The following is a 27,834-nucleotide window of genomic DNA, read 5'->3' on the forward strand; positions in this document are numbered from 1 at the left end:
CAGCATGGCTTTGTGAAGGGCAGATCATGTCTAACAAGCCTGATAGAGTTCTTTGAGGAGGTGACCAGGCATATAGATGAAGGTAGTGCAGTGGATGGGATCTACATGGATTTTAGTAAGGCATTTGACAAGGTTCCACACAGTAGGCTTATTCAGAAAGTCAGAAGGCATGGGATCCAGGGAAGTTTGGTCAGGTGGATTCAGAATTGGCTTGCCTGCAGAAAGCAGAGGGTCGTGGTGGAGGGAGTACATTCAGATTTGAGGGTTGTGACTAGTGGCGTCCCACAAGGATCGGTTCTGGGAACTCTAATTTTTGTGATGTTTATTAACGACCTGGACGTGGGGGTAGAAGGGTGGGTTGGCAAGTTTGCAGATGACACGAAGGTTGGTGGTGTTGTAGGTAGTGTAGAGGATTGTCTAAGATTGCAGAGAGATATTGATAGGATACAGAGGTGGGCTAAGAAGTGGAAGATGCAGTTCAACCCAGAGAAGTGTGAGGTGGTACACTTTGGAAGGACAAACTCCAAGGCAGAGCACAAAGTAAATGGCAGGATACTTGGAAGTGTAGAGGAGCAGAGGAATCTGGGGGTACATGTCCACAGATCCCTGAAAGTTGCCTCACAGGTAGATAGGGTAGTTAAGAAAGCTTATGGAGTGTTAGCTTTCATAAGTCGAGGAATAGAGTTTAAGAGTCGCGCAGTAATGATGCAGCTCTATAAAACTCTGGTTAGGCCACACTTGGAGTACTGTGTCCATTTCTGGTTGCCTCAGTATAGGAAGGATGTGGAAGCATTGGAAAGGGTACAGAGGAGATTTACCAGGATGCTGCCTGGTTTAGAGAGTATGGATTATGTTCAGAGATTAAGGGAGCTAGGGCTTTACTCTCTGGAGAGAAGGAGGATGAGAGGAGACATGATAGAGATATACAAGATATTAAAAGGAATCGACAGAGTGGACAGCCAGCGCCTCTTCCCCAGGGCACCACTGCTCAGTACAAGAGGGCATGGCTTTAAGGTAAGGGGAGGGAAGTTCAAGGGGGATATTAGAGGAAGGTTTTTTACTCAGAGAGTGGTTGGTGTGTGGAATGCACTGCCTGAGTCAGTGGTGGAGGCAGATACACTAGTGAAATTTAAGAGACAACTAGACAGGTATATGAAGGAATTTAAGGTGGAGGGTTATATGGGAGGCTGGGTTTAAGGGTTGAAAGGGCCTGTACTGTGCTGTATTGTTCTATGTTCTATGTCTGTAATCCTGCTTGAATCAGGCCATTCACAAAAACTGAGGAGCCATGCAAGAAGGGACTAGTATGGGAGGCCACCAAGAGAAGAGACCTATGACATCTCTGGAAGAGTTACAAGCTTTCGTAGCTGAGATGGGAGTGGCTACGCAAACAACTGTTATCCAGGTGCTTCACCAGTCACAGTTTTATGGGAGAGTGGCAAAGAGAAATCCACTATTGAAAACAGCTCACCTGAAATCTTGGCTAGAGTTTGCCAGAAGGCATGTGAGTGAGAGACTCTGAATTCAGCTGGAAGAAGGTTCTATGGTCTAATGAAACCAGATTTGAGCTTTTTGGCCATCAAACTAAACGCTATGTTTGGCATAAACCAAACACCTCACATCCTCAAAAATATCCCATCCCTTCCATGAAGCATGGTGGAGGCTGCGTCATGCTGTGGGGATGTTTCACTGCAGCAGGCCCTGGAAGGCTTGTGAAGGTAGAGGGTAAAATGAATGCAGCAAAATACAGAGAAATCCAGGAGGAAAACCTGATGCAGTCTGCAAAAGAACTGCGACTTGGGAGAAGATTTGTTTTCCAGCAAGACAATGACTCCAAGCAGAAAGCCAAAAGCCAAAGCCAAAGTGGCTTAAAAACCACAAAGTTAGTGTCCTGGAGTGGCCAAGTCAGAGTCCAGACCGCAATCCAATTGAGAATTTGGACTTGAAAAGCGCCGTTCACTTATGATCCCCATGCAATCTGACAGAGGTTAAGCAGTTTTGTAAAGAAGAATAGAGAAAAATAGCAGTGTTCAGATATGCAAAGCTGATAGAGATCTATCCACACAGACTCAAGGCTGTAATTGCTGCCAAAGGTGCATCTACTAAATACTGACATGAAGGGGGTGAATTCTTATGCAATCAATTACTTTATGTTTTATATTTGTAATTAATAAAGATTCGTAAAAATTTGTAAATTTCTGATTTGTAAAAAGAGTCTTCTTCTGTTAATCAGTGTCAAAAAAGCCAAATTAAATCCACTGTGATTCAATGTTGTAAAACAATAAAACCCGAAAACTTCCAAGGTGGCTGATTACTTTTTATAGACTCTGTATATTATAGACAATAGACAATAGACAATAGGTGCAGAAGTAGACCATTCGGCCCCTCGAGTCTGCACCGCCATTCTGAGATCATGGCTGATCATTCACTATCAATACCCAGTCCCTGCCTTGGCCCCATATCCCTTGATTCCCCTATCCATCAGATATCTATCTAGCTCCTTCTTGAAAGCATCCAGAGAATTGGCCTCCACCGTCTTCCGAGGCAGTGCATTCCACACCTCTATAACTCTCTGGGAGAAGAAGTTTTTCCTCAACTCTGTTTTAAATAACTGACCTCTTATTCTCAATCCATACCCTCTGGTACTGGACTCTCCCAACATCTGGAACATATTTCCTGCCTCAATCCTATCAAATCCTTTAATTATCTTAAACGTTTCAATCAGATCCCCCTCTTAATCTCCTCAATTCCAGCGTGTACAAGCCCAATCTCTCCAATCTCTCTGCGTAAGACAGCCCTGCCATCCCAGGAATCAACCTAGTGAATCTACGCTGCACTTCCTCAATTGCCAGAATGTCCTTCCTTAAACCTGAAGACCAAAACTGTACACAATATTCCAGGTGTGGTCTCACCAGGGCCCTGTACAAATGCAAAAGGACATCCTTGCTCTTGTACTCAAGTCCCCTTGTAATAAAGGCCAACATTCCATTTGCCCTCTTCACTGCCTGTTGCACTTGCTCATTCACCTTCATTGACTGATGAACTAGGACTCCTAGGTCTCTTTGCATTTCTCCCTTACCTAACTCTACACCGTTCAGACAATACTCTGCCCTCTTGTTCCTGCTTCCAAAGTGGATAACTTCACATTTATTCACATTGAATGACATCTGCCAAGTATCTGCCCACTCACCCAGCCTATCCAAGTCTCCCTGTATTCTCCTAATGTCCTCTTCACATGTCACACTGCCACCCAGTTTAGTATCATCAGCAAACTTGCTGATATAGTTTTCAATGCCCTCATCTAAATCGTTGACATAAATCGTAAAGAGCTGTGGTCCCAATACAGAGCCCTGTGGTACCCCACTAGTCACCTCCAGCCAGTCCGAGAAACACCCATTCACTGCTACCCTTTGCTTTCTATCTGCCAACCAGTTTTCCATCCATGTTGAAACCCTGCCCCCAATGCCATGAGCTCTGATTTTACTCACCAATCTCCTATGTGGCACCTTATCGAATGCCTTCTGAAAATCTAGGTGCACCACATCCACTGGCTTACCCTCGTCTAACATCCTTGTTACACCCTCAAAAAACTCCAACAGATTAGTCAAGCATGAATTGCCCTTGGTAAATCCATGCTGGCTCGGCCTAATCCTATTACTGCCATCAAGATATGCCACTATTTCGTCCTTAATAATGGACTCAAGCATCTTCCCCACTACTGACGTTAGGCTAACAGGGCGATAGTTCTCCGTTTTCTCCTTCCCTCCCTTCTTGAAAAGTGGGATAACATTAGCCACTCTCCAATCTTCAGGAACTGATCCTGAATCTAAGGAACATTGGAAAATGATTACCAATGCATCCGCAATTTCCTGAGCCACCTCTTATAGAACCTTCGGATGCAGACCATCTGGACCCGGGGATTTATTAGCCTTCAGTCCTATCAGTCTACTCATCACAGTTTCTTTCCTAATGTCAATCTGTTTCAATTCCTCTGATATCTTATGACCCTGGCCCATCCATACATCTGGGAGATTGCTTGTGTCCTCCCTGGTGAAGACAGATCTAAAGTACGCATTAAATTCTGTTGCCATTTCCCTGTTTCCCATAACAATTTCTCCCAATTCATTCTTCAAGGGGCCAACATTGTTCTTAAACATCTTCTTTCTCTTCACATAGCTAAAAAAGCTTTTGCTATCCCCTTTTATATTCCTGGCTAGACTGAGCTCATACCTGATTTTTTCTCTCCGTATTGTTTTTTTAGTTAAGATCTGCTGTTCCTTAAAACTTTCCCAATCATCTGTATTCCCACTCATCTTAGCCCTGTCATACTTATTTTTCTTTAATGCTATACAATCTCTGACTTCCATTGTCAACCACTGTGGCCCCTTCCTTCTCATTGGAATGAACTGTTTTTGCATCTTTTGTATTATCCCCAAGAATATCTGCCACTGCTGATCCACTGTCTTTCCTGCCAGGGCATCCGCCCATTTAACTTTGGCCAGCTCTTCCCTCATGGCTCCGTAGTCTCCTTTATTTAATTGCAACACTGACACCTCTGATCTGCCCTTATCCCTCTCAAATTGTAGATAAAAACTTATCATGTTATGATCACTACTTCCTAATGGCTCCTTTACTTCAAGATCACTTATCAATTCCTGTTCATTACACATCACCAAGTCCAAAATAGCCTCGTTCCTGGTTGGCTCAAGCACAAGCTGTTCCAAAAATACATCCCTTAGACACTCCACAAACTCCCTATCCTGGGGTCCAGCACCTACCTGATTCTCCCAGTTCACCTGCATGTTGAAATCTCCCATAACGACTGCATTACCTTTAGCACATGCCAATGTTAACTCCCTAATCAACTTGTACCCAATATCCACGCTACTGTTTGGGGGCCTGTACACAACACCCATTAGGGTCTTTTTACCCTTACTGTTCCTCAGCTCAATCCACACAGACTCTACTTCCCCTGTTCCTAAGTCACACCTTGCTAAGGACTGAATCTCATTCCTCACCAACAGGGCCACCCCACCCCCTCTTCCCTTATTTCTGTCTCTACGATAGCACGTGTATCCTGGTACACTTAATTCCCAGGCCTGATCCCCTTGCAGCCAAGTCTCCGTTATCCCAACAATATCGTAGTTCCCCATTTTCATCTGAGCTTCAAGCTCATCTGTCTTATTTCTGACACTACGCGCATTCAGGTATAGAATTCTACTGCTCTACCTTCATCAGCTTGGTTTTTTTCTTCAAAAAAAGTCTATTAGGCTTGTCAGGCATGACCTGTCCCTCATAAAACTATGCTGAGATTATTAAACATGCCTTGTAATTACTTTGCCTCTCAAAATATTTATTAATACTGTCCCTAAGAATCATCTGCCAGCTACTGATATAAGACTCAGTACTTTAGAATTCCCAGGATTATCCCTACTACTCTTCTTGAACAAGGGTACAATATTTGTCATCCTCCAATTCTCTGATACTAATGTCTGTCAAAAGCTCCAACACTGCCTCTTTCTTAATCTCAATGTGCATTAGTCTATTCTACATTGACCTAATATTCAACAAGGTCTCTCCACTGGTGCACACTGAATTTCTGTAAATTATAAATAAAAATATTATTCTGGGTTAACTGTTAATGTTAATAACTGACAGTAATCAGTGGTTAATATTTTTACAATGTTTTGTTGAAATAAACACATTTCAAATACATAACTACAATAACAAAACAATGTCACTATACCTGTAATTGTCTCAGCTGCAGGTATCTGAAACTTTTGCTTCTTAGTTGCATTAAGTAGGATTATTTTTCAATGTACATTACAAAAATATATATACATTGGTTCACATTCCATTGAAACAAGTTATTCTCATGATACTCTCAAACAAGAGAAAATCTGCAGATGTTGAAAATCCAAACAACACATGCAAAATGCTAGAGGAACTCAGCAGGCCAGGCATGAAAAAGAACATAGTGTATGGAAAAGTGTATAGTTGATGTTTTGGGCTGAGACCCTTCATCAGGACTGTCCTGCTGAGTTCCTCCAGCATTTTGTGTAGCTGGACACTCTTTTGGTAATTTCATTGCAGATAATGTATTGATTCCTTGTTAGGTAAATATTTGATTTTTATCCCCAATTCCTTCAGTAGTTACAGTACTAATAAGTACAGAGTTAAAAAAATTCACATTTTATAAGAAATAAGAATGGAAATGGAACTTTTACATGATTCATTGAAGCATTCAACAAAGTACAGAGGGATTAAAAGTTCTTCATTTATATTGTTTATCTCATATACCCCAAACAACTGTAACTACAGAATAGAAAATGCCAGAAACATTCAGTAGGTCAAAAAGCACCCGTAGAGTTGGGGATGATGTATTAGCATGAATAGAGGATTGGTTAACTATTAGAAACTGGAGAGTTGGAATACATTGGTGTTACTCTGGTTGGCAATCAGTGGTGAGTGGTGTGCCACAGGGGTCGGTGCTGGGCCCACAAATGTTCACCATATACATTAACGATCTGGAAGAGGAGACCAAGTGTAGTGTAAGTTTGCTGATGATACTAAATTGAGCAGAAAAGGAAATTGTGTAGAAGATACGAGGAGTCTGCAGAGAGATATAGTTAGGTTAAGTGAGTGGGCAAGGGTCTGGCATATGGAGTACAATGTTGATAAATGGGAGATCATCCACTTTGGAAGGAAAAATGAAACAGCAGATTATTATTTTAATGGTAAAAATTGCAGCATGCTGCTGTGCAGAAGGACTTGGGAGTGCTTGTGCATGAATCACACAAGGTTTGGTTTGCAGTTACAGCAGACTATCAAGAAGGCAAATGGAATGTTGGCATTCATTGCTAGAGGAATTGAATTTAAGAGCAGGGAGGTTTGCTGCAACCAGGCCGCACCTGGAGTACTGTGTGCAGTTCTGGTCAGGAAGGATATACTGGCTTTGGAGGCAGTGCAGAAGAGGTTCACCAGGTTGATTCCAGAAATGAGGGGGTTAGACTATAAGGGACTGTACTTGCTGCAATTCAGAAGAATGAGAGGAGATCTTACAGAAACATACAAAATTATAAAAGGAATAGATAAGATAGAGGCAGGAAAGTTGTTTCCACTGATGGGTGAGACTAGAACTAAGGGATATAGCCTCAAGATTCAGGGGAGTTGAATTAGGATGGAGATGAGGAGCTGCTTTTCCCAGAGAGTGGTGAAACTGTGGAATTTTCTGCCCAATGAAGCAGTAGAGGCTACCTCGGTAAATATATTTAAGACAAGGTTGGATAGATTTTTGCAAAGTAAGGGAATTAAAGGTTACGGGGAAAAGACAGATAGGTGGAGATGAGTCCATGGCCAGATCAGCCATGAACTTATTGAATGGCGAAGCGGGCTCATCAGGCCAGATGGCCGACTCCTGCTCCTATTTCTTATGTTCTTAAAACTAAGCAGTTTATGTTTCAAGTCCAGGACCCTTTGTTAGTGCTGAGAAAGGGAGAAAACAAGCTAGTTTAGGTAGCAGAACACCTTCTTTAATCTAGTGCACTGTATTCAATGTTCACTATTTGCCTCTCTCTACAATGGACAACGAGAAACTAAATGCAAATTGGGCAGCGGTTCAGTGGAGAGGCTGCATTCCATCCACAAGAGTGACCCAAAGCTGCTGGTTGCCTGCTGCTATCATTCAGTACCCCACTCACGCTCTGATCTCTCCTCTGTGGCCTCCTGCAATGTTCAAACAAGACATAGTACACGTTGAGAAACAACATTTCACCTTCCATCTGAGCACTTTGCAGATCAATATCAACATAGAAATGCACAGCACAGGAATGGGATTAATGATTCATCTTGATGATGTCAGCCTGATGCCTACCTGTGCTAATCCCATTTGCTCTGTACACCCTTATGCCTTTCCTATCCATGTACTTCTTCAGACACCTTTTACGCACTGTAATTGCATCAGCCTCTATCACATCCTCTGGATACTCGTTACAGATAAATGTGAAAAACATACCCCTTAGATCCACCCTCACCTTAAACCTTGGCCCTCTGGTTCTCGACTCCCCAGCCTTGGGAAAAAGTCACTGACTACTGAACCTGTCTATGTCCTTCAAAATTCCTCCTTTTCACATCCCACTTTACATCAGAGACACAACAGTGGAAAATACAAGCAATTTCAAATTCCTGGCAGTGCACATCTCCCACAACTTCCCATGGTCCCAGAGCACATTCTACACAGTCAAGGAAGCTCACCAACACCTTGGCCTTCTGAGAAGGCTCAAGAGAGCTGGGCTTTGCACATCTATACTCACCTCATTCTACAGATACACAGCAGAGAGCATCCTAACAAGCGGCATCACTGGTTGGTGCAAAATCACACCGTGGCAGTCAGGAAGACTCAACAAAACTACCCTACCCCCTCATGGACATATGTACAGAAAGGTGCTGGAAAAGGTCTAGTAGCATCATGAAGGATCCCACACACCCTGCTCATGGAGTGTTTGTCCCACTCACATCAGAGAGGAAACTGTGTAGCATCCACACGAGGATACCCAGACTCAAAAACAGTTATTTTGCAGAAACAGTAAGGCAGATCAACCTCTCCACGCACTAACTCCACCACTACTTTATTATTTCCTGTCAGTCACCTTATGTACAACCTAGTGTCACTTTATGGACATACAATCAATTTACATATATAAGCTGCCTTATGTATTTATATTTATTGTGTATTTATTATTACTATTGTTGTGTACTTTATCTTTTGTATTTTTTTGTGCTGCATTGAATCAGGAGTAATCATTATTTTGTTCTCCTTAAACTTGTGTACAGGAAATTACATTAAACAATCTTGAATCTAGAATTTTGTAAATCTTCATAAGGTATCCTCTCTTTCTCTTATGTTCCACAGACAATAAGCCCAATCTATGCAATCTCTCCTTGTACCTACAACCCTACATTCCCGGCAGCATCCTGGTTGATCTATCCTGAGTTCTCTCCTTTGTTATCACTTCTTTCCTGCAATATGGTGGCAGGAAGTGCACACGATAGCCCAAGTGCAGTCTAACCAATATTTTGTACAAATGCAACATGACATCCAAACTTTTATACCTTGCCTATTCCTATGACAGCAAGCATAATAAATTCCTTTTCCACCAACCCATTCAGAGAGCTGACCTAATAGGGATTTATAAATTATAAAGGACGTGGATAGGATAGGTCATCAGAATCTTTTTCCCAAGGTAGGAATGTCGAGAACCAGAGGACATAGGTTTAAGGTGAGGGCAGAAATTAAGTGGAGATCCACCTCAGTTATTATGTGCTTGCGTAATAAAAGAACTTCAGTTCCGAGTGGGCAATGTGGGTGCTTCACCCAGAACCAGAAGCTTCAATGGTGAGCAGGACTCATGTGCTTAGTTTTGAACACTGTTGAGTAATTAAATGCTCTAGCGATATTCATGCTAAGTTTGTCTTTATTAAACATAACATGGTGCCAGAAGTCAGTGTAAGGTCTAAACATTGACAGTAAATGAATACGGTACTGTCTGCGACTGATGATACTAATGACGGGAAAAGCTGGCCAGCAAGGCAAAACAACATATGTTCCCAAAGTTCAGCTGTCACCAAATCCACCAAGAAATTCAGGTGAGAGGCCAAGAATTCCCATCATAGATAACCTAAGCCCTCCCACACCTATGTAGTTTATCACCAATCTAACTTATAACTGGAAATACTTCAAACAGCAATTCAATATATATTTAGTGGCTGGCAGAGCAAGGGGATGAAAAATTGAAAGAGTTTATTTTTCTGTAATTGGCAAAGATGCTTTGGATGCTATAATTGGCAAAGATGCTATAAGAGTTTTCAAATTGATGAGACAGCTTTTATATTGGACACAAATGACAAAATTTGAGGAGTATTTTGTCCCAAGTAAATACATAATTTCTTTTCCTGGGATCAGAAACAAGGTGTTAGATTTGACCAATACTTAGCTGAGGTTCACACATTGAGTAAGTCCTCTGAGTTTAGAGATTTGAGAGACTCACCAGTTGGAGACAGAGTAGTTTGCGGAATACCAGATAATTGGCTAAGAGAAAAATTGCTCCATAAAAATGTTTAGACATTGGAAAAAGCTGTGGACATGTGTAGAGCAGAAGAGACCACATGAGCACAAGCTAAGGAGCTACACAGGGCAGACATAACAGTGTATGCTGTAAAACAGAAGAGCAGTGCGCAAATCGTTTCTCAAATCAACAGCAAAACAAAGAGATAGGCTCAAACAGCAAATGCAGCAAAAGTGGAGGTAATCACATTCCAAAGTCACGTCCTGCTTGTGGAAAGTCCTGCAATAATTTGGGAGAAGAATCATTTTGCAAAGTGCTGCAAAGCTGCAGCTACCCAAGAGAAAGCTTGATGAGGAAATTGAGGAAGTCTTTGTGGATTCTCTACAGACTTCTGGTGCTGGTAAAACAAAATGGATTATTCCAAAGACTGAGTAATTATTCCAGAATGGATTATTCCAGGAACAGGAATTACATTGAAGCCTGACACAAGAGCCAGATGAATTTGTTATCCAGAGAAGATTACAAGACTCTCAAAGTAAAGAGCACTATTTACCCAGTGCAGTTAAAAGTGACAGGCTAGCTTGTACGTTCTACCTTGGTTTGACCTCCCGAAGTGCAATACCTCACACATGTCCGCATTAAACTCCATCTGCCATTTTTCTGCCCATTCCTCCAACTGGTCCAAATCCCTCTGCAAGCTTTGAAAACCTTCCTTACTGTCCACTATGCCTCCAATCTTTGTATCATCAGCAAATTTGCTGATCCAATTTGCCACATTATCATCCAGATCATTGATATAGATGACAAATAACAATGGACCCAGCACTGATCCCTGTGGCACACCACTAGTCACAGGCCTCCACTCAGAGTAGCAATCCTCCACTACCACTCTCTGGCTTCTTCCATTGAGTCAATGTCTAATCCAATTTACTACCTCTCCATGTATACCTAGCGACTGAATCTTCCTAACTAACCTCCCATATGGGACTTTGTCAAAGGCCTTACTGAAGCCCATGTATACAACATCCACTGCCTTCCCTTCATCCACTTTCCTGGTAACTTCCTCGAAAAACTCTAATAGATTGGTTAAACGTGACCTACCACACACAAAGCCATGCTGACTGTTTCTAATAAGTCCCTGTCTATCCAAATACTTGTAGATCCTATCTCTTAGTATTCCTTCCAATAATTTACCTACTACCAATGACAAACTTACCAGCCTATAATTTCCCAGCTTACTTTTTGAGCCTTTTTTAAATGACAGAACTACATAAGCTATCCTCCAATCCTCCGGCACCTGACCCGTGGATATCGACATTTTAAATACTTTTGCCAGGGCCCCTGCAATTTCAACACTAGTCTCCCTCAAGTTCCAAGTGAATACCCTGTCAGGTCCTGGGGATTTATCTACTCTGATTTGCCTCAAGACAGCAAGCACCTCCTCCTCTTTAATTTAATGGTAATAACTGTTCCTAAACCTGTGGTCCTGAGACTCCTGCCCCATCTCCCTGATGGCAGTAGCAAGAAGAGAGCTTGGCATGGATGGTTAAGAGTCCTTGATGATGGATGCTGCTTTCCTGAGACAATGGTCTGTATAATGTGCTCAGTGTTGAGAAGGGCTTTACCCATGATGGACTGGACGTATCTACTATTTTTTGGCTTTTCCATACAAAGGCCTTGACATTTCCATACCACACATTTACTGCCACACTTGGCCTTTTGATCTCAGTGGAGATATTTATTTTGTTATATCATATAACCATATATCAATTACAGCACAGAAACAGGCCATCTCGGCCCTTCTAGTCCGTGCCGAACGCTTGTTCTCACCTAGTCCCACTAGTTCGCACTCAGCCCATAACCCTCCATTCCTTTCCTGTCCATATACCTATCCAATTTTACTTTAATATAACCATATAACCATATCCATCTCCTTTCTTAATTTCCTTTGCTAATAAAACTAATTGCCCTCTCCCTTTCCTACATTTGATGAAGAGTTCCTGGACATGCAAAATTAACCATCTCTCCCTCTCTCCACAGTTTTGCCCTATCTGCTGAGCCTTTCAAGCATTTCTATAGATGCTGCTTGACCTGCTGAGTTGTTCCAGCACTTTGTGTGTGATCCTTTGATTTCCGACATCTGCAGATTTTCTCTTTTTTTCCAGCATTTTCTGTTTTTATTTTAGATTTACAGTACTTGCAGGTTTTTTTTATTTTTGGAAATTACCATATGATTCATGCAATTTCAAAATGTCAAGTTATTATTATTAATCTCTTCAAATATTTGGTTAGAATTAAAGGAATTCACTTGTCTGTACTTTGCACTTAAAGCTTATCTTCTTATGAATCTGATACGACAGGAAAGAAACCATCCTGAAACTTTTAGTTCCATCCTGAAACAGTAATATGCTTAAATCTGCATATTTAATCAAAATGAAAATGTTGAGAAGAGATAGAGAAAGAGTGACGGAATGGGATTAATTAATTAATTACCACTTTCAAAGTGCAAGCACTGGTTTGGTAAACTGAATTAATGAATTATTTAAATCACTTAGCAATATGTCTGATAAATACTTGATGCAGTATGTAATCCAAGCAATTGCTCATGCATATATGTAACTAATGTTAATGATATGCCTAATGAATGATTTTTTTAAACAAATATAGTGGATTATATAAACAAAAAATCAGTTATAACAACAAAATCAGTCACATTTTGAGGCCACAACCATTTCAAACAGAGATTGAGGAGGAATGTCTTTCGTCAAAGGGTGGTGCATCTTTAGAATTCATCGCCACAGATGGCTGTGGAAGCCAAGTCATTGGGTATATTTAAAGTGGAGGCTAATTAGACAGGACAACAAAGTCACTGGGGAGAAGGTACGAGGATGGGGTTGAGAGGGATAATAAATCAGCCATGATGGAATTGCAGAGCAGTCTCAATGGGCTGGCCTAATTCTGCTCTTATGTCTTATGGTCTTATAACAATTTGAACAGTCACATTTGTAGAAAATACATGCTTTTGATTTCACAAAGGAGAAGACTCTGAAGGCAGCTTGACTGACAAATATTCTGATCCATTACGGTAAACATACATTAAAATAGTATGCATTCCAAATATACAGTTGATATCTGAAATTCTCGTAAATATGGGGCAATTAATCATTGCCACAGGATGATATCAAGTACTGGCTATGATTTTTAACAAAATGATTTACATACAGCTTTCACATCTGCACTTTGAGTAACAAATGGTTATATTACAGCACCTCACAAATAGCATCCGCACTAATATCGCAAGCATCGATAGTGACTGCAAAGTACAAGGGAACACTACATTCTCTGAGTAAAGTGAAGAAAATTTTTCATATTGAAAACACAGCAGGAGTAGAGGGGTGATGACTGAGAGAGGTTTGTCCAGACATTAAAAACAAAACAATTCAGAGAATAAAGTAGATGAACTTTTCAAAGGCAAATGTATCAAAAAGCAATTTATGTTTTTCCATTCTGTCATTAAATATATCAGCCCACAGAATTCTTTAACCTCTGGAAATTGTAATACTTACTATGTTAATACCACAGTATGTAGCGTAATCTTTTCTGATACATGATAATGGTGGGACCAGACATTTAAATGCTGCTACCATGGCCTTGCAAGGTGATTGAAATTAGTACAATGCCATTTCTGATACAATATTTTCAACTGTTACTGGTTCAACTTACTCGAATTTTTGGCACCACTCTTCGAATAGTCTCAGAAGTATTCTGTCGCATCAGCTTCGGTAGATTAACCACCACACTGGTTCGCTGAACATCTTGACCAGAACTGCAAAAAAAAACAATTGAACTTACTCCTTCAAACAGAATGAGACAGACAGCAGATCATAAAAAAATGAGAGGAAATATTTTTCAGCATCACTTTTCTATACACAAAGTTCAAAGTAAATTAATTATCAAAGTACATACCTGTCACCGTATAAAACTCTGAAACTCATTTTCCTGTGGGCATACTCAGGAAACAATAGAATCAATGAAAGATTGCACCCAACGAGACAGATAAACAATCAATATGCAAAAGACAACAAACTGAATATACAAAAGAGAATAATAAAAATAATGATAATAATAATAAAAAAGCAATAAATATTGAGAAAATGAGATGAAGAATCCTTGAAAGTGAGTCTAAAGGTTGTGGGAACAGTAACCCTAATATGCAAAAATCTATTAATCACAGTCTTGAATTTACCGCAGTCATTGTGACTAGATCATTCCAAAGATGCCCTGTGCTCTGGGTGATGAAATTTCCTCTCAGTTCACTCTTGAAAGAGCACCTCTGCATTTTAACCACTTGTTCTAGACACAGCAATTTGCAGGAGGTGGGGTAAAAGATCACCCTTGCATCTACCCTGCCATACCCTCTCATTCACAGGCCCTGTCTGTTTAATTTCTTCCAATCTGAATAATTCGCTCATCGCAGGAATCACCCTGGTTAACCTTTATTGCATTTTATCTCAATTACCTAGCTACCATGACCTTTTCCATCCTAAGTAAAAATGAAAAGTATTAATTTAAAACTCTACACATCAACTGTAGCCTCACACATAAATAATGGCTGATCTTTAAGAGGACCTATTTTCTCACTAGTTATTCTTTTGCTCTTAAATATACCGTTAGACATTCTTAGCATTCTCCTTTAACTTATTTGTCAAGTATATCTCATGACCCCTTACTTCCCTTAATACTTCTTACCTGCACTCCCTTATAGTAAACTCCATTCCTCAAGGGATTTACTTCTTCTCAGCAGGATCCACTTGACATATGGCTCCTTTCTTTTCCTGATCAGAACCTCAATATCTATAATCAGCAAGGGTTCCCTAATTCTGCCAACCTTGCTTTTAACTCTAACACAAACATGTTAACCCTATTCTTTCCCTATCTCACTTTTAAAAGCATCTAACTTGCCTTTTTACCTCCTGTTAGTGTCTCCCAATCAACTTTTGCAAGTTCCCGTCTAATACTATCAAAATCAGCCTTTCCCCAATTTAGAACTTCAATGTGTGGTAATGTAGAATACTGTAAATCCACTGGCTCGTTAGTGGGGCCGATAGCGGGGGAGCTGCCTGTCCTCAGTTGTAGAGTGCACCAGGCCCTCATGCTGCAAGGTTATCTGTGGCAGTCCCCCCACAGAGGATGAGACATCAGAGGCAGTGTAGTGCAACTGGGTTGAAGGTTGGCCCCTCCATTCGGTACTGCTCTCCATTGTTCGCTCAGAGCAAGACAAGTTGGATTATGATCATCTACAGCTACACAAGGCGTAATGAAGAACTGCTGTACATGCTTGTTCTTGCAGAAACGTGGCTCCAGGACAACCATCCCATGCACTATTAATCTACAGACCATGACATCAGGGACTCGGGCTATATTATTTATTATTTTTATGGCCGTAGGTTTTACAGCCACCTTGTACTGTGTGTGACTGTTGGAACTGTGTTTTGCACATTGGCCCCTCAGGAACAATGCCGTGTTTGGCTGTATTCATGTGTATGACTGAATGACAATTAAACTTAAAACTTGATCTGGTGGACTAGTCGTCTCTTTTCTTCATTACTATTTTAAAACTATGAATTATGGTCACTAGTCCAAAATTGCTCTGTCATTGACACTTCAATCACTTGCACAGCTTCATTTCCCAAAAGAATGTGATTTAGCATTAAAATCAAATTATAACTTCATGCAAAATGATAATTGATTGTTAACAGATGAATCCTTAGTTTTTGAAATAAAGCAACGGACTTCTATGTGGATACCACATGACCAATTGTTATGATTTATTCATCAATCAGGAGATACAATGGAGAAGTGTTCTGCTTTTGCTTTTACTAATTTCCCTCAACATACAAGGGCCTTGACTGGGCACAGCAGGAATGAGAAGCCAAAGAAACTACACAAGAAATAGAAACAGGAGTAATGTTCACACACACATCTCCTTAGGGGATTTGTTGATACAATCTGATTGATAATGCTCCTCTGTTAAAATCTGCCATTAGAATGCAAGTTATTACTTACCTGTCAATCAAAGAGAGTCAGGAGTATGTGATAATAATCTGCTTTATTTACACTGTATATGTCAACAATAGAAGGGATTATTTTCAATCAGGACTTTCTGTGTCTCAAATTACGCATAACAGCATACTTGCCGTCCCTGAGAACATGGAACTTCTGCACGTAGCATACAAATCTATGTAAGAGTCATCTCACATTGTCAAATGTAAAGTGTTTTAATCACTATTGACTTGGTTGATGTACAAAAGTAATTCTATAATCACAGGAACTCTGCACAATAAAAACATTAATCAATGGTAATGCAGTTATTCATGAATAAGGTGATGTGCAGCATTTAGACTGAGACAAATGGAACAAGGTCAAGAGGGTATTCTGACTAGAATGCTGTGTGTTCATTTTGTACTATGTTCAAACAATAAACTTCAATGCTCCTGTTGGCTTAGCAGCAAAATAACTTCATAGCAATTTTCTAATTTGGCAAGTAGTAGGAGCATTCAAACTACTGTAGCACAGATCAAGCCCAGGGCAGGTGAAGCCAGAGGCGAGGCAGGCATTTGAGCTGGGATGGGGGGTCGTTCCTCCCATCAGTGATGTTCTTCATTGCTTGCTCAGTGGAAGACAAGCTGGTTTGTACTTGTCTCCGGCTGCACTAGTGCGTGATGATTGGACTGCCTTGGGCTTGTTCTTGCTGTCAAACATCCCATGCCCCATCAATTTACAGAACATGATGTTCAGGGACTTGGCCCATGTTATTACTTTTTGTGACTGTATGTTTATTTTTAACGTAATTATATGTGCTATATATGTAAAGCTGTTTCACACCTTGGCCCCCAGAGTAACACTGTTTTGTTTGGCTATACTTATGGATGTCCATATATGGTTAAATGACAATTAAACTTGAACTCAAACTTGAATAACAGGTTAAAGAAATTATAAACATTAAAAACAGTCATTAATGTAGCTGTAGTGACTGAGGCTCGTGGATTTAAACTGAAATAACTGTACAATTTGAATCCAAGGACAGAAGGAGAAAAGCAAAACAAAGGACACGTCTCTTTTTGTCAGAAATGTTGTTTACACATTTGTTCAAACCAGCATTTGGTCCCAGGTGTCTCATAGCAACACCATTAACAGCTAGTCAGCTTGGCTATAGTAGCCCTGGCATTTATTTCCTTAATAATTCTTATGTACAATTCCTTTTAACAAAGCAGGAAAATGAATGAAATGTAGTAATTGTAATAAAATCAATCACCCTTACATCATGAGCAATACAAAACATACAATTAACACTTTTGCCTTCTGCTTAGATAGGCCTTAAAAGGCCTAGATAGAATGGATGAGGAGAAGATGATTCCTATCGTGGAACTAGCAACAGAGGACACAGCCACAGAATAGCGATGTGGAAGAATTTCTTAAGCCAGAGGTTGGTGAATCTGTGGAATTGAATTGACTTTAACTACTTCTAGCTTTCCTATACATGAGGAGTAAAAAATCTTTACGTTATGTCTCCATCTAAATGAGCAATGTGCAATTTATGGTAATTTATAATTATTGGTATGTACAACAGGATAGTCAATATAACATAGAAATACAGTTGTGTCAGCATGAGTTAAGCAGTCTGATGGCCTGGTGGAAGAAGCTGTCCTGGAGCCTGTTGGTCCTGGCTTTTATGCTGTGGTGCCATTTCCCAGATGGTAGCAGCTGGAACAGTTTGTGGTTGGGGTGACTCAGGTCTCCAATGATCCTTCGGGCCTTTTCTACACACCTGGATTTGTAAATGTTCTGAATAGTGGGAGGTTCACAGCTACAGATGCACTGGGCTTTCCACACCATTCTCTGCAGAATCGTGCGATTGAGGGAAGGACAGTTCCCATAACAGGCAGTCAGTCAGGCTGCTCTCAATTGTGTTCCTGTAGAAAGTTCTTGGTATTTGAGTGCCCACACCAAACTTCTTCAACCATTTTAGGCGAAAGAGGCGCTGTTGTATCTTGTATCAAATGGCTTTTTTAAGTCTAAATTATCTGCTTCTTTCTTCTTAAATGCAAAGCAGAAAGAAGCTGCAGCAGTAAAACAATCAACTTGTGAAAATAGACCACAAGGTAGCAGAAGGGATAAACATGATAAAGTCAACCTTCTCCTATTTCTCCAGTAGTGCCAATCCCAACCACCTACAAGTAGAAAACAGCAGAAGAGTTTCTATTCATTCCCAATTTCACTTCAAAGTTACAGATTGAGAATTCACCAGACAGAAATGTCATATTCTAAAGTGAGATGCCCAAAACCATTGTTCAAAGTTCAAAGCAAAATTTATAATCAAAGTATTCACATGTCACCACATACAACACCGAGATTCATGTTCTGTGAGCATACTTAGCAAATCTATAGAGCAGTAACTTTACACCAAACATCTATAGAAGTTTGCCAAGGTTTTCAATTACATGCTTAATCTCTGCAGACTCATGAGGAAGTAGAGGCATTGTCCTGCTTTCTTCGCAGTAATAGTTATATGACAGGTCCAGGACAGATCCTCTGAGATAGTGACACCCAGGAATTTAAAGTTATTTACCCTCTCTACCTCTGATTCTCTGGCGATTACTGGCTCATGGACCTCTAATTCTTCATTTTCAATCTTTTTTTATTGATTTTCCAACAAAAGAAAAGATACAGATCAGAGGAGAAGTTATAGCAAACACATAATACAAAAAAACATAGAAACAACAAAAGAATATATACTGTCAAAATCAAATAAATATGATGTTGAGCTATTGTATATGAACAAAAAACCACAACTCCTCTTGACAAAACATAGAGAGAAAAAAAAAGACTGGAAATTTTTATAGTAAGGAGAAAAAACCCGCTAAACTAACCTAAAACAACAACAAAAAAATAAGATTGGGCAGTCCATTTGAGGATAAAAATTTTTAAAAAAGAAGAAAACTTCCTTCTAGTCATCTCTGAACCTTCGTGGATAAGGAGGAACAAAAAGGAAAAAAAATGTTTCCTTAAAAAATTTTTTAAATCATATGAAAATATTGAATAAAAGGTAACCAGACTTGCTCAAAGTTAAAAGATGTGTCAAACATCTGACTTCTAATTTTCTCCAAACTTAAACAGGACATAATGGAGGAGAGCCAGTTAAAAACAGTAGGTGGATTAGAATCTTTCCAGTATAACAAGAAAGCTCTCCTAGCCAGTAAAGTTGAAAAAGCTATCACATGTTGAGTGGAAGCAAGAACTCTCCCTGTTTCCTCTGGAATAATCCCAAAGATTGCCGTAAGTGAATTGGGTTGTACATCCACACCTATAACTTCTGATAATATTCTAAGCACATCCCTCCAAAAATTATTTAACTTTACGCAGGACCAAAACGTATGAGTTAGAGTAGCCACCTCAGTATTGCATCTGTCACAGGTAGGGCTTATATTTGAAAAAATATGCGCTAGTTTATCTTTTGACATATGGGCCCTGTATACTATCTTCAACTGAATTAGGGAGTGACGAGCACGGATAGATGAATTATTAACTAGATAATAAATTTTATTCCATTGATCATCTGAAAATGAATGTTGAAGTTCCATTTCCCAAGTACGTTTAACCTTATCGTTAGGCATCATATAAGCATTCATTAACTGTTTATATACAATAGCTGTTAATCATTTTTGAAGTGGTTTAAGCTGAAAAATAGCATAAATCAAATTTGGTGAATGAGCCATTGGATAATTTCGTTAAAAAATTATGTAAAAAATTCCAAACTTGTAAGTACCTAAAAAATGTGCACTAGATATATCATATTTATCCACTAACTGCAAAAAAGACATTAAAGAATCCTCTGAAAACAAATCTAAAAAAGTTTTTATTCCCTTAGTTTTCCATATAAAAAAACGTTATCCAGAGTTGATGGTTTAAAGAAAAAATTAAAATGGATATTACTGGAGAGTACAAAGTTATTTAATTCAAAAAATCTACGAAACTGAAACCAAATTTTTAAAGTATGTTTAACAATAGGACTAAGACCTTGCCTACCTATACTGGAAAACAAAAAAGGAAGAGGAGCTCCCAATAAAGAAGCTAAAGAAAACCCCTTTGCCGAATTTTCTTCCAAATGTAACCATGAAGGACAGTCCTGGTTATCTATACCATGAATCCAGAAGGTGATATAACGAATATTAATTGCCCAATAATAACATCTAAAGTTTGGTCGCACCAGTCCTCCATCTTTTTTTGATTTTTGCAGTAAAAATTTATTCACTCTGGAGCTTTTATTATTCCAAATGTAAGACAGGATCATGGAATCTATTCTATCAAAAAAAAAATTCAGAACAAAAGATGGAACTGCTTTAAATGTATATAAAAACTTTGGTAAAATAACCATTTTTATAGCATTTATTCGACCAATTAATGACATCAACATAGGTGCCTATTTAGAAAGCATTTGTTGAGTATATTCAATTAGAGGGGAAAAATTATACTTACATAGATCTTTAAAATTTTTAGCAATTTAAATACCAAGGTAAGTAAAATAGTTTTTAGCAATATTAAAAGGTATTTGATCATAATAATCAGAGTAGTTATTAATAGGAAATAATTCACTTTTATGTAAGTTTAATTTATATCCAGAGAAAATGCTAAATTCAGTAAATATAGATAACATAAAAGGAATAGATCTCGTAGTGTCTGAAGTGTAAGCTACTAAATCATCCGCATATAATGAAACTTTATGTAATTTATCCCCTCTCTAAATACCCTGAACAGAATTAGAATCCCTAAGAGCGATAGCAAGTGGTTCTAAAACCAAATTAAATAATAAAGGACTGAAAGGACAACCCTGATGGGTTCCTCTATATAGTCTAAAATAAGGAGACTTTTATTAGGTATAATCACAGCCACCGGGGCTTGATAAATCAGTTTAATCCAGGAAATAAATCCCAGACCAAAATTAATTCTTTCAAAACCTGAAACAAATAAGGCCACTCCACCCTATCAAAAGCTTTCTCTGCATCCAGAGACACAATACATTCAGATTCTTTAACTGATGGGGAATAAATGATACTTAACAGTCTTTGAATATTAAAATGTGAGTACCTATTTTTAATAAATCCAGTTTGATCATTTGAGATAACAGTAGACAAAACATTCTCAAGTCTATTGGCTAAAATCTTAGAGAGAATTTTAAAATCTACATTCAGTAAGGAGCTAGGTCTATAGGATGCACATTCCAATAAATCTTTTCCTTTTTTAGGAATCAATGAAATTAATGCCTCATAAAAAATTTTTGGAAGATTCCCAGAGGATATAGAATCAGTAAAAGTTTGATGAAGATGTGGTATAACCATTTAATGGAGAGTCTTGTAAAATTCCACTGTATAACCATCTGGTTCCAGAGCTTTCCCTAATTTCATAGAGGATATAGCTTTGGCTATTTCCTCTTGTTTAATAGCTGCATCTAATATATCAATACCTTGAGTCGAAATTTTAGCTATACTGAATTTTTGCAAAAATCTATTCATAATAAAAGTATTATCAGTGAATTCAGATTTATAAAGATTAGAGTAAAATCCATAAATATCTTATTAATTTCATAAGGATCTAGGGTTTCAGTTCTATCTGGTCTATGTATTTTCAAAATCTGTCTTCTAACCATGCTTGCCTTTAACTGACCACCCAAAAGTTTACCTGACTTATCTCCATGTATATAAAATAGACTTTTAGATTTAAAAATTTGCTGTTTGATAGGAAAGGTCAGAAGCAAATCATATTGTGTTTGAAGTTCAACCCTTTCCTTATATAGATCTTCAGTAGGTTTTACAATACACTTTATCTATCTCTCTAATTTTATTAGTAAGCTCTGACAGTTCTGCTTTAGTTTTCTTTCTTAAAGCTGCTGAGTGTGAAATTATCTGTCCCCTAAGAAAAGATCTCATCGTGTCCCATATAAATAAGTTTGACATTCCTTCAGTTGTATTAAATTCAAAAAATATAGAAATTTGCTCCTTAATAAAACTAACAAAAGCTGGATCCTGTAACAATATGGGATTCAATCTCCACTGTGACACTTTCAAAAAGCTATCAGAGAGCTTCAGGGTTAATTTCAAAGGCGCATGATCTGGCAACGCAATAACGTCATACACACACTCAACAACGGAGTGTAGTAAGCGTGTATCTAGAAAAAAGTAATCAATTCTAGAGTATTTATGACGAACGTGTGAAAAAAAAGAAAAATCTCTGTCGTTAGGGTGTTTATATCTCCAGATATTGACCAGGCCATATTCTGGTAGAAAAGAATTAATACAAGCTGCCGCTTTATTAGGTAACGACGGATAGGTTGATGACCTGTCAATCGCCGGATTCAGACAACAATTAAAGTCACCACCCATGATCAACTTATATTCATTCAGATTCGGTAGCTCAGGAAAAAGCTTCTTAAAAAAATTCAGGACTATCTACATTAGATGCGTATACACACACTAAAGCTACCTTTTGATCGCATAATAAACCAGTAACAATTAAATATCTTCCAATCGAATCAGTAATAGTATTAAAGTGTACAAAGGGGACTTTAGAGTTAACAAAAATAGATACCCCTTAACTTTATTAGTCAATAAAGAATGAAATAAAGGCCCTTTCCAAAATTTGAAAAAGCGGTCCTCATCCTGTCTCCATATATGATTTTCTTGCGCAAAAATAATATCTGCATGAAGTGTTTTTAATTTCTTAAAAATTGTTTTACACTTAATAGGATGATTCACGCCGTTCAGATTCCAAGAGATTATATTAATTTTATTAACATCCCTGTTTAAGATTTAATTTAATATTTTATAAAGAAAACTATTGCACAAAGGCAGATTAATCCAAAAGGTACAGATATGACTAGAAGGGATGAAGTATTTGAGGGAAAATGTCCATCAAAAGAACCGCCCAGTTGAGAAAGAAAACTTATTCTAATAGTCTGCCCCCCCACAAAGCCAGAAAAACACCAACCAATGGGCTGGTTGCATGCTAAACTAATGACCCTTGACCCTATCCTCCATTTTGCAGCTACGTATATTAAAATTGAAATATTAATCCCATCCAATTTAGCCATAATAAAAGAGACAAACAAATTTCAAATACTGCAATGTTATGTCTAACAGTAATAAAAACATAACTGGTGACAGCCATTTTAAATTCATCTAAATTCTATAAATCACATATTTAAAAAAATGTAAATCCAAGCAAATATTACAATTGAAGTTCTTGCTTTCAAAAAAACTTACAAGTCATACAAAACAATAAATGAATATATATAAAACCTAAAACTATATTAATGTTGCAACAAGCGAAATTATAAAAAATAATTCAAGCCAGGACCTATACAGATCTCTATAGTATGATACTATAAAGATTCCCTACAAAACAATTATGAGTATATACTAATAATGAATTAAAAAAATTTAATCAGCCAAATCCCATACTGAGATTCAAAAAGCATAGAATAGACTTTGCTCAAGACATCTATAAACATCTCATACATCAGAATTACCTATTCAACAATCAGCTTAACTTTAAGATTTTTAATGTACTCCCATCCTTCTTGAGGGGAGTAGATCTTCTGTGGCTGAGCATCAGCAGGGAAGATTATCAGCCGCTTGGGTACTGAAGAGATGGATGTAAATTTTTCTTATATATTTTGCTCATGACTTCCCGGTATTTCCTTCTTTCGGCAAAAATCTCAGGAGGAAAATCTTCAACTATTTGAATTTCTGTTGATTTGAAGATTATCTTTCACTTTCTTCTGGCCTCTTGAAGTATGGCTTCTTTGGTTGTATAATAATGCAAACAAAGTATGATTGGCCGAGGGTGTAATTCAGATGAACGCCGAAATCTTGGAACTCTATGGGCTATATTGAGTAAAGGGCTCGCTTCCAGGGTCTCACTAAAAAGTGAGTACAACATATCTGAGAAGAACTTTAGCAGGTCACCAGCTTCAGTATTTTCAGGCAATCCTAATATATGCAAATTCCTCCGACGTGCTCTACTGTCTAAATCAATCATTTTTTTCTTCATTTTAGATAGTTCGAAGGTAATTTCATTAATCTTCTTTTCCATCGAAGACATCTTCAGTTCTTGATCTTTAATAGTTTGCCTGAATTGTTCATGTTCATTCTCAATTTGGTGTGTAGTCTGCTTAAGCTTGTGAATTTGAGAGTCCAGATTCTTCAGAGATTCTTGGACATTAAAGATAGATTTTTCAAGCTTCCTTTTGGTATCAGTCAGCTTATCAATCTTAGTACTGAGCGATCCAAATTCAAACTTCATATCTTGTATTGAAGAGAATATTCCTGCTAAAGTAACAGGTTCCTCCAATTTCTTTATTTGTTCAGTTTGCTCCATTTCAGGAAAAGTCTTGCCGCTTCTCAGTTCAATACCAGATCGACTTCCGGCCATTGCAGATAAATTGTAAATCTTTCAACAAAAGTAATAAATCATCAAACTTAAAAGGAGTCTGACAGTGGGATGTAAAATATAAAGAAAAGTGGAGCCACTATAAAATGTGTCTCACTCCATGTGCTGCAAAATGGAGTCTCCTATGGACCTCTAATTTACCTCTCCTGAAGTCTACAATCATTTCCTTAGTCTTGTTGACATTGAGAGGTTGTTGTTATTACACCACTCAGCTAAGTTTTCAAAGTCCCTCCTGTATGCTGATTTATCACACCATAACAGTGGTGTCATCAGCAAACTTGTATATGGTATTGGAGCTGTACTTCGCCACACAGTCATAGGTGTAAAGCAAGTAGAGCAGGGTGTTAAGTACACATCCCTGTGGTGCTCCTGTGCCGAAGGAGATTGTGGAGGAGATATTTTTGCCAATCTGAAGTGAGGAAATCCAGGATCCAATTGCACAAAGGTTTATTGAGACCCAGGGTTTGGAGTTCACTGATTAGTTTTGAGGTGATGATGGTGTTAAGTGTCAAAGTGTAATCGAGAAAAAGCGTACTGATATCTGCATCTTAGCTGTCCAGATGTTTCAGGGTTGCGTAATGAGCCAATGAGATGGCATCCACTGTAGCCCTGTTGCTTCAGTAGGTGAATAGGAATGGATCCAAGTCACTGTTCAGACAGAAGCTGATATGCTCCAATCCCAACCTCTCAAAAACTTCATCACTGTGGATGGAGGTATGACTGGGCAATAGAGAATGATGACAAGAACTTCATCAATTCACGGGAAGTAACATTCCATTAAAAAAACAGTTCATATGCAAAACAAACTGATAAAATGGAAAATGTGTCTAGTGAGCAGAGATACAAATTATCTTTTATTTTTGCTAGCCAATTCAAGTGGAATTTCAAGGTCATTCAGCTATACACAACTAACTTGTGGACCCCATCAACAGGTCACTTGCAATACCAGAGGAAACAACACATTGAACCATTGCTACACCACCATCAAGAATGCCTACCGTGCTATTCCATGCCCTCATTTCAGGAAGTCTGATCACTGGCTGTACTCCCTGAGTATAGGCAGAGACTGAAGCATCAGTAGTGAGGACCAAGAAGGTTTGGACAAGAGAAGTACAGGAGCGTTTACAGGGCTGCTTTGAATTGGTGGACTGGACTGTATTCAGGGATTCATCTTTGAACCTGGATGAATATGTTGCAGTCGTTACTGACTTCATTAAAACCTGTGTGGATGAGCGGGTGCCTACAAAGACTTACTGTACATTACCAAACCAAAAGCCGTGGATGGACCAGGAGGTACGTCATCTGCTGAAGGCCAGATCTCTGACATTCAAGTCTGGTGACCCAGGCCTGTACCAGAAAACCAGGTATGATTTGTAAAGGCAAACACGAGGAAATCTGCAGATGCTAGAAATTCAAGCAACACACACAAAATGCTGGTGGAACGCAGCAGCATTTTGTATGTGTTGCTATGATTTGCAGAGGGCTATTTCAAGGGCAAAGAGACAATTTCAAATGAGATTAGAGGAGACATCAGATGCATGACAACTCTGGTAGGGTTTGCAAGACATTACTTTCTACAAAGCGAAATCCAATAGCATGAATGGCAGTGATGCTTCACTACCAGATGAACTCGAAGCCTTCCATCCACTCTTTGAAAAGGAGAACAGAACTATCACTGTGACGATCTCTACTGCACCTGATGATCTCTGTCTCAGTGGCTGATGTTAGGCTGTCTTTAAAAAGAGCGAACCCTCACAAGGTGGTATGTCCCAATGGAGTATCTGGTAAGGCTCTGAAAACTTGTGCAAACCAACTAGCGGGAGTATTCAAGGACTTTTTCAACCTCTCACTGCTATGGGCATAAGTTCCCACTTGCTTCATAAAGGCAACAATTATACTAGTTTCTAAGAAAAAATAATGTGAGCTGTCTTAACAATAATAGCCTGGTAGCACTCACATCTACAGTGATGAAATGCTTTGAGAGGTTGGTCATGACTAGACTGAACTCCTGCCTAGTAAGGACCTGGACCCATTGCAATTTGCCTATTGCCACAATATGTCAAGAGCAGATGCAATCTCAATGGCTCTCCACATGGCTTTAGACCATCTGGACAACACAAACACCTATGTCAGCATGCTGTTCATCAACTAAAGCTCAGCATTTAATACTGTCATTCCTACAATCCTGATTGAGAAGTTGCAGAGCCTGGGCCTCTGTATCTCTGTCTGCAATTGGATCCATGACTTGCTAACCAGAACACCACAATCTGTGTGGATTGGCGACAACATATCCTCATCAGTCCTCCTCGCTGATGATCAATACTGGCACACCTCGGGGTGTGTGCTTAGCCCACTGCACTACTCTCTACATACACATGACTATTTGGCTCGGCATCACTCAAATACCATCTATAAATTTGCTGACAATACAACCATTGCTGGTAGAATCTCAGGTGGTGATGACAGGGCATACAGGAGTGAGATATGCCCTCCTGATAGGAAAGCAAGATCTGCTGAGAGGACCATCAGGGTCACAATCACTTCTTATAGAACTCAGCAAGTATGCGTTCCAGATATCAGTTATAATCTCAGATGCAAGAAAGGAGTCTAAAACACAATTTCAAGAAACAGTAGGAGAGCTCACCTAGGTATCCAAGCTAATGTTTCACCCCACTAATACAATATGATAAATTGTCCTTTGGTGTTTGCTATCAATATGCTGCTTGTTGAGCCCCTACATTTGAGACATACTTTATTAGCCATAATTGTTGAAAATCCAGAGGTCACAAAAGGTGATTTTTCCCCTGCCATTTAGACTCAAATGTACAATGGCTATTTGCTGAAAACACTGTAGTGCCAACTTACAATGGCCAGATACTTCATCTCCAAATATCTACACATACAATTCTAAGTGCTAATGTAAGCTTAAAATTTATGCACCGATATTAATTTGTCTGCTACTTAAGGCTTGTTTATTTCAGAGTAAGTATTCTTTTAACAGTAGAGAATGGCCAAATGGCCAAATTCTGTTTATACGTCTTATGGTCTTCTTTCATCCAAACAGTGCATATGCAAAAAGAAAATCACGGATGAAATAATGAGCACAGATAAATAAGCAATAAATATCAAGAACATGAGGTGAAGTGTCCTTACCCATGGTGTGATAAGAACAATGGTGAATATACAGCATCCATTATAAGCCAAGAGCAAAGTGGCAAGTGACATGCTTGCCTAACCAAGGAAGTTGAGAGTTTGGTATACAAGC

The 27,834-nt window shown here is 38.8% G+C and overlaps 1 protein-coding gene across 3 annotated transcripts in view; it reads right to left on the bottom strand.

The window, feature by feature from the left end:
* The window catches only part of ppp4r4 (protein phosphatase 4, regulatory subunit 4), a 231,166-nt gene that overhangs the window by 110,717 nt on the left and 92,615 nt on the right, over positions 1-27,834 (bottom strand). For all 3 annotated transcript variants that reach the window (XM_059962617.1, XM_059962616.1, XM_059962606.1), the window contains exon 3: positions 13,788-13,890. In XM_059962617.1, coding sequence (XP_059818600.1) covers positions 13,788-13,890 — 103 coding nt within the window. The remainder of the gene's footprint in view (positions 1-13,787; positions 13,891-27,834) is intronic.

This window comes from Hypanus sabinus, chromosome 2 (genome assembly GCF_030144855.1).
Source record: "Hypanus sabinus isolate sHypSab1 chromosome 2, sHypSab1.hap1, whole genome shotgun sequence".
NCBI lineage: Eukaryota > Metazoa > Chordata > Chondrichthyes > Myliobatiformes > Dasyatidae > Hypanus > Hypanus sabinus.